The sequence below is a fragment of the Zea mays genome, chromosome 1, assembly GCF_902167145.1.
Source record: "Zea mays cultivar B73 chromosome 1, Zm-B73-REFERENCE-NAM-5.0, whole genome shotgun sequence".
In the NCBI taxonomy this organism is placed as follows: Eukaryota; Viridiplantae; Streptophyta; class Magnoliopsida; order Poales; family Poaceae; genus Zea; species Zea mays.
Genome location: NC_050096.1, coordinates 179291629 through 179301976, shown reverse-complemented (window position 1 = coordinate 179301976; position 10348 = coordinate 179291629). Strand labels below are relative to the sequence as shown.

Here is a 10348-nt window from a genome sequence, read left to right as displayed (position 1 = left end):
ACTATTTGCAAAAGATCTTTGAAATGGATTTACAAAAAGAATTTGCAAAAACAAAACATGTGGTGCAAACGTGGTCCAAAATGCTAAATAAAGAAAGAACTATTCATGCATATCTTATGAAATCAATATTGGTTTAAATTCCAAGCAATCTTTGCACTTACCATAGGCAAACTAGTTCAATTATGCTCTTATATTTTTGCTTTGGTTTGTGTTGGCATCAATCACCAAAAAGGGGGAGATTGAAAGGGAAATAGGCTTTAAACCTTTTCCTAAATGATTTTGGTGATTGAATGTCCAACACAGACAATTGGACTAATTAGTTTGCTCTAGTTTATATGTTCTACAGGTGCCAAAGATTCAACATAAAACCAATAAAAAGAACAAGACAAGAGTCAAGAGAAAGGAGCAAAGGGGCAACCGAAGGCACCCCTGGTCTGGCGCACCGGACTGTCCGGTGTGCCACCGGACAGTGAACAGTACCTGTCCGGTGCACCAGGGGACGCAGACTCAAACTCGCCACCTTCGGGAAAGTTCAGGGCCGGCGCGCTATAATTCACCGGACTGTCCGGTGTACACCGGACAGTGTCCGGTGCTCCAACGGAACGCGGCCTCAAGAACTCGGCAGCCTCGGGATTTCACGAAGACTGCTCCGCTAAAATTCACCGGACTGTCCGGTGTGCACCGGACTGTCCGGTGTGCCAGCGGAGCAACGGTCATCTTCGCGCCAACGGTCGACTCTGACAGTAAACAGTGCAGAACAGTACACGCGGCAGAAGTCAGAGCAGAGGATCAGAGAGGCACCGGACTGTCCGGTGTGCACCGGACTGTCCGGTGTCACATGAGGACAAAGCCTCCAACGGTCGACCAGCTCCAATCTCGACGGCTAGGATGACGTGGCTGGCGCACCGGACATGTCCGGTGTGCACCGGACTGTCCGGTGCGCCCATCGCCAGCAGACTTCTCCAACGGCTAGTTTTTGGATGGTGGCTATAAATACCACCCCAACTGGCCACTTCAAAGGGTGGGAGTCCAAGCAACATTCCAAGTCATCTAGTTGACATACTCAAGCCCTCCCAACCACCTATATTCATTGATCCATCCTATACACAAGATTTAGTCCACTACAACCAACACAAGTGCCACAAAAGAGAGAGCAAGCAATTGAGAGCCACTCAATTGAGTTTAGCCCTAGCGCCTTGTGAGATTCATTGAGAGATAGTGTGTGCTACATCTTTGTGTTCATTTGCGCGTGGAGTTTTTGACTCCCATTCGAACTTCCTCCAAAGTGTTGGAGGCTTGTAAAAGCTAACAAGAGACACCAAAGATTGTGGTGGTCCTTGTGGGATCGAGAGTGATCCTTGAGAAGAAGAAGAGCTCGCCGATCCTTGTGTGATCGGGAGAGAGGGAAAGGGTTGAAAAAGACCCGTCCTTAAGTGGACTCCTCAACGGGGACTAGGCCTTCGAGGGCCGAACCTCGGTAAAACAAATCACCCGTGTTCATTGTGCTTTTGCTTGTGATTTGTTTGCCTTCCCTTACTCTAAGTTCTCTTGCACTACTCTTTGCTCATATCATTTGGTGTTGCTTCAAGTTAAAATCTCATTTAAGTGAAGCAACACTCCGCAAGAAAAGAACTTGAGTTAGTGCTCTTTTTCATCTAAGCTTTCTTGCTTTGTTATCATAGAATTATTAGTTGTATTGATTTATCACTTCCGCATTATTTGAAAGCTATACTCTTTACTAGCAAGAACTTAGTTTTTATACTCCGATAATTGTTCATCTTGTTCTAACCACTAATCAAAGGATCTAGTTGGGGGATAAAGTTTTAATTTTCAGGTTTCGCCTATCCACCCCCCCTCTAGGCGACTTTCACTAACGTTCGGGTGACGTGGCTGGTGCACCGGACTGTCTGGTGCACCATGCGACAGACAGGCTCCACCCCAACGACTAGTTTGGTGTTTGGGACTATAAATACCCCAACCACCCCACATTCAATTGCATCCAAGTTTTCCACTTCTCAACCACTTACAAGAGCTAGGCATTCAATACAAGACACACCCAAGTGATCAAATCCTCTCCAATTCCACACAAGGCTTTAGTGATTAGCGAGAGAGATTTGTTGTGTTCTTTTGAGCTCTTGCGCTTGGATTGCTTCTTTCTTTCTCATTTGTTCTTGTGATCATAAACTCATTTGTAATCGAGGCAAGAGACACCAATTGTGTGGTTGTCCTTGCGGGGAAGTTTTGTTCCCGGGTTGATTTGAGAAGAGAAGCTCACTCGGTCCGCGGGACCGTTTGAGAGAGGGAAAGGGTTGAAAAAGACCCGACCTTTGTGGCCTCCTCAACGGGGAGTAGGTTTGCGAGAACCGAACCTCGGTAAAACAAATCCGCGTGTCACACTCTTCATTCACTTGCGATTTGTTTTGCGCCCTCTCTCGGACTCATTATTATTTCTAACGCTAACTCGGCTTGTAGTTGTGATTATATTTGTAAATTTCAGTTTCACCCTATTCACCCCCCTCTAGGCAACTTTCAAGCGGGTAAGATCTTGCCATTAAGTTTTTCTCCAATTCTTCTCCTTTTCTCCCACAACACCATTATCATCTCCCTACACTTGTCTGCAAGCTCAACAACAGGAAGGTCCTTCCAATCTTTAATCCATTTGTTGAAGACTTCAGCTAGATTGTTGGTGACATCATCACACTTGATGGCAGGGTTAAACTAACTCATCCTCCATTTAAGCTTGTGCTAAGTATCTAGTCATTTCTTTACATCTGGGGAAGCTTCCACAACTTGATTGAAAAAGTATTGTGAAACTTCTGGTCTATATGCCCTAGCTGAAGGGTACATCTTAGAGAATATATCACCTACAAACCTCTTAACAAAATTTTGCATGAGATGCCTAAAGCATTCTCTTTGGTCAGCCTGAGGGAAAACAAGCTTTACTGTATTTTCTAACCCTTTGCATGCATATGTACATACAACAAGCAATGGAAGATCCCCTATTGCCTTTTTCAGTTGGCTCATGAACCATACCCAATTATCATCGGTTTCACCATCTATGAATCCAAATGCAAGTGGATACATCCAGTTATGACCATCAATAGCAGTGGCTGCAACCATATGCCCATTCCATCTACCGTTGAGGGCAGTTGAGTCTATGCTAAGGTATGGCCTGCAACCCTCTAAAAATCCTTGAATGCAAGGGGCTAATGCACAAAAAAATTTGTGGAAACAAATCTTGCCATGTACGTCTGTAATGTCAATCTCAATGACACTCCCCGGAGAATGACTCAACACCTCTGCCCTCCAATTGAAAAGCATTTGAAAGATGTCTTCCCAACTTCCATGTAACTCTTTTAGAGCCAATTGCCTCCCCTTCCAAACCGTGTCATAATGAATTTCACACTTATATTTTTCTTCCAACCTTTTCCACAACTCCTTAGGACCCATGTTCGACTCCTTCTTGAGGAGATGGATAACCTTTGATGCTACCCAAGAGCTAGTAGGGGTCGTGGTTTTTCCTTCTAGCATTGGAAGTACAAGTGTGTTCCTCAATTGAGATAGTCACCTGCAACAATTAACCTCAGTTAGTAACAACATAAACAATATCCTATGTACAAACATCTTAGGCTTATTAGACTATACCATAACACTATTCCCAGATTATTGACTACGTCCCACAATATGCTAAGGGCAACCTTCTCCTTTGCAATTACCAATAAACCGACTCGGATCAGTTTTATATATTTCTAGCTCAAACTCTTCATTGACCGCAAACTGTCTCATAGCTAGCCTGAAGTCACGCATGCTGGGGTACATTGTTCCAATATCCATACAAGGCTTGTCTGGGTCATGCAACATGACCCTTTCATCTAGAATTTCATCATCATCAGGGATGGCTGCATCAATAGTTTCATTCTCACAATAACTTCTATTGACATCACCCTCTTGCATCTTGAAAGCTTCACCCGCCTTCTGAGCAGCTTCATCCTCAGCTCTCAACCGATCAACTCATACATTCTGCCATCGTCAACAATTTATATCCTACCTTCCTCATCTTGGCACTCAACAATTTGTAGTGCGTCCCAGTCAATACCAACCTTTGGGTGAGCACTATGATGTACTACCATTGCTAAGCTAGATGGCAACTCAACGTCAAAGCTAAAAATAAAAAAATAAAAATGTAGAATCATACTACTTCACTCGATTTCTAGAAAAGTTAGTAAATGTAGAATCATACCCGTACATAGAATCATTTCAGATGTAATCCATCTAGCCAACTGTTGGTGACTAATAATGTGATTTGTTCAAGTAATTCAAGTGCAAAATAATTTTGTAGTCCAATAATGTGCCGCTGTTGGGAGATCTCCGCTGTTGCTAACTCAAATTAGAACAAACCCTAAACCCTAAATCCTAAAGCCTAAAGCCTAAATTCTAAACCCTAAAGCCCATGTGCATACATGGAGCCAAGGGACGCCGGTGGATGCAGAGGAGTTGGGCGCCGCCGGTGGAGGTAGAAGGAGCGGGGCCGCCACCGGTGGAGCTCGCCGAGTCGCCGTCGGTTTTGGTGGAGGGGACAGAGAAGATAGAGAAGAGGATAAGAAAAGAGAGAGGATCTAGGTCGCCGTCGGGTTTTGGTAGATGCCAGTGCTTTTGGTCGAGGGGCAAAAGTGTCCGGTCACTAGCTGCCAATATAATCAAATAAGGTTATGTTTTGAAAACGTTTGATAATGGTGGATTAGCGAAACATGTTTACATAATAGTATTTGGGTGAAACCCAGTTTTTATAATGGCATAAATCCAGTTTTCTCAAAAAAAAAAGAGAGCCCACCACAGCAAATTCTGCACACATGCGAAAACAATAAAAGCGAGGCCCTTTTTAGAAAAGTTGCTCTGCCAACTGCAGCGGTTTTTGTTTTTGTACTCAAAAGAAAAACAAAAATTCGTCCAAAGTACAGTCCAAAACAGTGGTGGAGCTCAATCAATCCAAAGTGCGGGCGAAACCGAAAGCGAGAGGGGGGAGACTGGGAGAGAGAGGGACGAGCGGCGCGGTCTGCTGGTCCGTCGGCGGCGACCGCGACGCCTCGCTGCAGCGGCCGACGCATCCGCCGCGGGCGTGGAGCTCGCCCTCTCCTGGCTCGCAGGAGCTCGCGAGTTGTTTCGGGTGCGAGGTGAGCTCCATGGAACAATTCCCCGGGGCGTGCGGGTGGGAGTGGGATGCTTGTTCGTGCTGGGCTTGGGCGGCGGTTGCTGCCAGCCGCTCTGATCCGTGGCGTGGGGTTAGGCTTGGTTTGCTCTGCCCGATCCGCGGCCCTGTCCGTGAATATGGCTCGCATTTCGCCCGCGATTCTTATCCTCTTTTGATCCGCGGTTCTTCCATCCGTGGGCTTCGTTTTGCGAACGTTCTGGCTTTGAGCATGAGTCTTTGTGTGCCCCCTGCGTCCTACGATGCGAAGAGTTTGTCCCCTTTTTCGCTCCACCAGGAAGTACAGGCTTCAGAGTCGTCATGCCTTCAGTGTCTGCAAAGACAAGACTGTATCTTTTTTTAGCTGCTCATGCTTTTTCCACGCTTCGTTTCGTATTCGGGCTGGGATGGATTTCCCTTCCTTATTTGCTTTTCGATGGTATAAAAAGTCATTTGATGCTATTGTCGGTGTATGTTCATCAATGTTTACTTCGTATCAGTTGCTTCTTAGTGCTAGCTGTCGAAGGCAACGAGGAAAAGACTGCCATGGGGATTTCAGCTAAGTGGATCAAATCACTTGTTGGGATAAAAAAGCACGAAAAAGGGCGAAATGCTGAATGCAGCGATGCGGTAAGCCAGCCTTACAAATGCCTACTGTAGCTTCAGATTTTTGCCTGCATTCCCGTGGGGTTCTTTGCTTTTGTCTTTTTTATTTGTAGGCATAGAATGATGCTAAGATTGCTAACACTGATGGTTTACCAAAACTCGTCTGAAGCATGGACTCTGCAACCACTTCTATTGTTGGCGTGTCTTTGTCATTTGATACCCATCAAGGGTTATTGGCGCACTATTCAGTCCTAGTTATGAGCAGTGTCACATTTGGCCAAGTATATTCCACCATTCCTTCAAAGTCATGCATCATGTATTAATTTCAACGCATGCCATGCATTGATGTTGCATAGGCATCTTCTTCATTTCTGATGATGTGTTGATATTGTCAAGACTGATAATGCTTTCATCCTCCCAACCATAATAGGTCATAGGACAGAAAAAAAGGACTCGGGCCAACCGCTCAATTGAATACTTCAATTTGAAATGTTCTAGTTCCTGTCTATTCCCAATTGTTGTCGTTGACATGGTTAAACTCAGTTAATGCCGCTTTCTCAAGCAGATATCGTCGTAGCCAGTTCTGGATGTTTTGTCTCTGTTAATTATTTACATCTACTGAACAACACTGAAAGGATCAAACATAGTTCAATTCAAGGTCTTCTATGCTTAGGTTTAAGAGAATGGCACTGCTGTATTTTGGCAGGCACTGTCCATCCCATCCTCCATGGCACTATGCTGCACATATCTCTGTTACACATTCTTTGTAATTTTATCCAGTTGGTCATGCTGCTTTAAGTTCACACTTTCTGAAAATTGCAGAGGAGCTCTGCTGTCCAGTTGCTACGCAAACGGGAACATTCTGTTGATACAGAAAGTGTTCCTGCGGCTGAAGAACTCAGAGTACAGGCCGAACCATTGGCAGGTGACACAAATACAGAAACAATATCAAATTCTGCCTCCTCACCGAGCACATCTCTTCAAGCTTCTCAGACCGAACTTGGTACAAAGGAGCATCAGGCTGCTGTAGTTATCCAATCTGCCTTTCGAGCATTCTTGGTATATAAAGATACTTTAGTTATTGTGTTTCTGCCAAAACTAAGAAAAGCATACAACATATTGCATTCTGCTATGCAGAGAATTCCAGTTTTCCTAATTAGGCTCTGGTTGAACGAACTTATCAAACAAAATTAACTGTTGCAAAATGCTGTAAGGGATTTAAAATAATATAAGGTTATGGTTAGTCCTTCACTTGTAAAGATGGTAACCATGAACCAATCAAGCAGCTTAAAATATGAGAGGTTTTAAATGTCAGGTGTTTTAGTCATTTTGTTATTAGTAGTATGCAGCTCAAAAGGTAGTCTGATATCTTTTGCATGGTCATATTTACCAGGCTAGGCGGGCCTTGCGGGCGTTAAAAGGACTAGTTAGACTCCAGGCACTTGTTCGGGGTCATGCTGTAAGAAAACAAGCAGCAGAAACACTTCAGTGCATGCAAGCGCTAGTAAGAGCTCAAGCTCGTGTCAGAGCGAGACGAGTCCGTGTTTCTTTGGAAAGCCAAGGGACTCAAAAGAAACCTCCTGAAGAAAATGTTCATGAGGATCATGTTCGAGATATTGAGGTGGGAAACAGCATTCCTCCAGAGTCCAGACATCTGATATTTTGTAATCATTTTCATCGTTACTTGCTTAGGATATATATTATGACAATGCAAGTCATCCCTAATAACTCTCTCAATTTATATGGCTACTTACTTAACCCGGGCCTGGGCGGCGGTTTATATCAAGGAAAAGTGACACCTGTAGCCTGGTTCTGTTCTGGTAGTACAGACTGTCTATGTCATCATGTATGCACCGGTTGTATTGTTGGCATGATTCATACTTTTTTATTTAAACTTATTACATTTTGTCAATTTTAAGAAAGTTTATGCTGCCAACAGTAATTGAAGAAACTAAGAAGTGTTTGCTTCCTCTTTAAAACATGCCAAAAAAACCCTCTGGTGTTCCCTGACTTATATGAAGATTGAAGACAGTGGAAACAGACTGTCAGCTGCAACTTAGGCAATACTTCTTCAGTTCACAAAGACATGTTGTTTTGGACAAGATTTAGTCAAACCAAAAAAAACTACAAGTATAAATAGTTTAATTATTTAGTTTGAAAACAGCTAAGTTATATGTGTGAATTGTATTGAAAAATATTTACAAGATCTCATAAATGTGAAGGATTTTAAGAATATGTTCTGAAGAAATTAGTGGTCAAAGATATAAATGGAAGATCGTGCAAGTCAAATGTTACAAGTATTTTTGACCGGTGGGAGTGTCAAGCTTGTGTGTTTAATCAAGTATGGTTTTAATAATGTAATGCGTTTACTGACCTTTTGCAATTGCCTCTGAAGAATGAACAGTTCCAAGACGTGTTTATCGAAGTAAATGTTTGCTATTGAAAATTTATTACGTATTGATGACATGCAGGAAGACTGGTGTGGCAGTATAGGCTCGGTAGAAGAAATGAAAGCTAAGACATTAAAAAGGCAAGAGGCTGCTGCTAAGCGGGAAAGGGCGATGGCATATGCTTTAACCCATCAGGTAACTTTAAACAAAAATGTTATATCTGGAATGTGTGAATAGCTTGATGTTGATGCTTGAAAGATATATTTCATATTTGTACACTAAAAAGGCTCTTTAGAGTCTTTGATCATTTTCTCTCTCTTTCTTTTTTCTGATTCTGTTATTCAGAGTACATAGTCACAATATTCTAATCAAGAAGGATATCTGTGACTTCTGTCCTTGTAGGTGTTTATGGATTACTATGTGTGGCTTAGTGGAACTGCCATTATGTCGCTGCGATGTTGCATATTTTTGTTGTTTTAGCAATTTAGAGGGGGGAATAACCCTGTCTTTATCAAAGTTCTAGCAAACAGCTCTGGGTAAATTGCTTAGCACGTTCTCCTGTTGGCCTGGACACGGTAGCCTGGGCTGAGCACCAGGCTAAAAGGATTCTGGTTGCTGACTTACTCTGCATTCACTTCTCTTTCCACTGATTGTGATCCGTAGATGTGCACAAGCTGCGCTGTCCATTGATTGTGATCCGTAGGTGCACAAGCTGCGCTAATCCGTGTTTCCTTCTGTCAGTGGCAGGCAAGTTCAAGGAAACAGAAAGCAGCAAGCCTCCAAGGCCAAGGACTCGCCGGGGACGAGAACCAGTGGGGACGAAACTGGCTCGAGAGGTGGATGGCCGCGCGCCCGTGGGAGAACAGGTTACTTGACAGCAACGCCAGGGACAGTGTCACTGCCGGCGACGACGACGACAAACCAGCGGAGGAAGGCAAGGCAAAAGCTCCGGACCTGAGCAAACCAAAAGGAAAAGCTCCCGTTTTGGCCTCTCAGTCTAACGGGTCGCGGCAGGAGAAAGCTGCAGACCACGAGAAGTCGCATTCTGATGTCAGCGGCTGTGGCTCTTCGTCGGGGCGGTCTGCGGACGTGCAGCCAACGGTTTCTCTAGAGTCGTCCAAGGTGGAAGTGAAGGTGAAGGCACCGCAGGAGGTCGCAGATGAAGCGAGCTCTGGACCGTCGAATCCGGCTTCCCGGTCCGCAAGCAATCCGAAAGAAAGGCCGGCGCGAACCGATGCGCCAGCGAGGAAGCGGTTATCGCTTCCTAACAACGGTAATTCATCTGGTCTGCCTGTGTACATTAGTGCCATCCCCCCTTTTTCAGAAAGCTGCATGCACCTGAACTCTGAAAGGTGGTGTGCCCTGCACAGTAATCTATCAGCTACATATTTGTGTTTTGATATGCTGTCTCTGCATTTGAGCAAGACATCAGCAGTTGGGGCTTGGAAAAAGCAATTGATCCTCGTCACTTGTGGTGCAGCAACAGCAGCCAGTCGGGGAGTAGGGAAGCGCCCTACCAACAGTAGTCGGAGTCGGACGAACGTGGCCTCGAGACCGAAGAATGGCAGAGGCGCCTCCAGCCCAGGCCTCGAGTAGTGTCGTAGGGTGGTTGTGTTGTGCTGGTGTACATTGTTTACGTTGCTGTGTATTCTACCATTGTGTTATGTATTTTTTGTGCGTGTGTGTGTCTGTGTTCTGTTCAAATTGCGTCCTTTCGAACTGCTCAGTCTGTGGACGTTTGGAAAAGCATGTTTCTGGATTCTGTGATTCGGTCTTCAGCACCAGTGTTTGGTTGGTTGGGTGGTGGTGATATTATGGATATCATAGTTAGGGCATGTTTGGTTTGTGGCTAAATGTGCCACACTTTGCCTAAGGTTAGCCGTTCGAATTGAATAACTAACCTTAGACAGAAAAGTTAGGCAAAATGTGGCAACTGAGGTAGTGAACCAAACAGGCCCTTTCGAATTGAATAACTAACCTTCGAGTAATCTATTTGGCAACTAACCATGATTACGTTAGATAAGATCGAATTGTTCTAATCCTGCTGCCAGGATTTTCTTTTATTACTAGTTAGTTGCTCGTGCATCGCTTTATATAGTTTTTCTCTATATAATATAAACCAACATGAGTTGCAGTGGTTAGAGACGAGCTCTAGCTTGTTTGTTTG

At 44.3% G+C, this 10348-nt stretch overlaps 1 protein-coding gene across 7 annotated transcripts; it reads left to right on the top strand.

The window, feature by feature from the left end:
- The first annotated feature begins 4950 nt into the window (after positions 1-4950).
- LOC100282669 (IQ-domain 2) lies at positions 4951-9991 on the top strand. 7 transcript variants are annotated; one of them, XM_035967168.1, is made up of 8 exons: positions 4951-5171; positions 5697-5815; positions 5961-6072; positions 6614-6850; positions 7185-7412; positions 8263-8376; positions 8923-9454; positions 9662-9959. In XM_035967168.1, the coding sequence occupies exons 2-8, from the start codon at positions 5796-5798 to the stop codon at positions 9775-9777; spliced, it is 1359 nt and encodes a 452-aa protein (XP_035823061.1). In that variant the 5' UTR covers positions 4951-5171; positions 5697-5795; the 3' UTR covers positions 9778-9959. The 7 variants fall into 7 exon arrangements, with proteins under 7 accessions (XP_035823061.1, XP_008676677.1, XP_020407236.1 ...); XM_008678455.2 differs by having other exon boundaries at positions 5686-5815; XM_020551647.2 differs by having other exon boundaries at positions 5686-5815; positions 9607-9959.
- Positions 9992-10348: the final 357 nt, after the last annotated feature.

Excerpts from the sequence above, each read along its gene's own strand:
- LOC100282669 (XM_035967168.1), top strand. The coding sequence starts at position 5,796 with ATGCTGAATGCAGCGATGCG. Across the intron at positions 5,816-5,960 it reads ATGCTGAATGCAGCGATGCG|CATGGACTCTGCAACCACTT; the intron begins GTAAGCCAGCCT and ends ACTCGTCTGAAG. Across the intron at positions 7,413-8,262 it reads ATCATGTTCGAGATATTGAG|GAAGACTGGTGTGGCAGTAT; the intron begins GTGGGAAACAGC and ends GATGACATGCAG.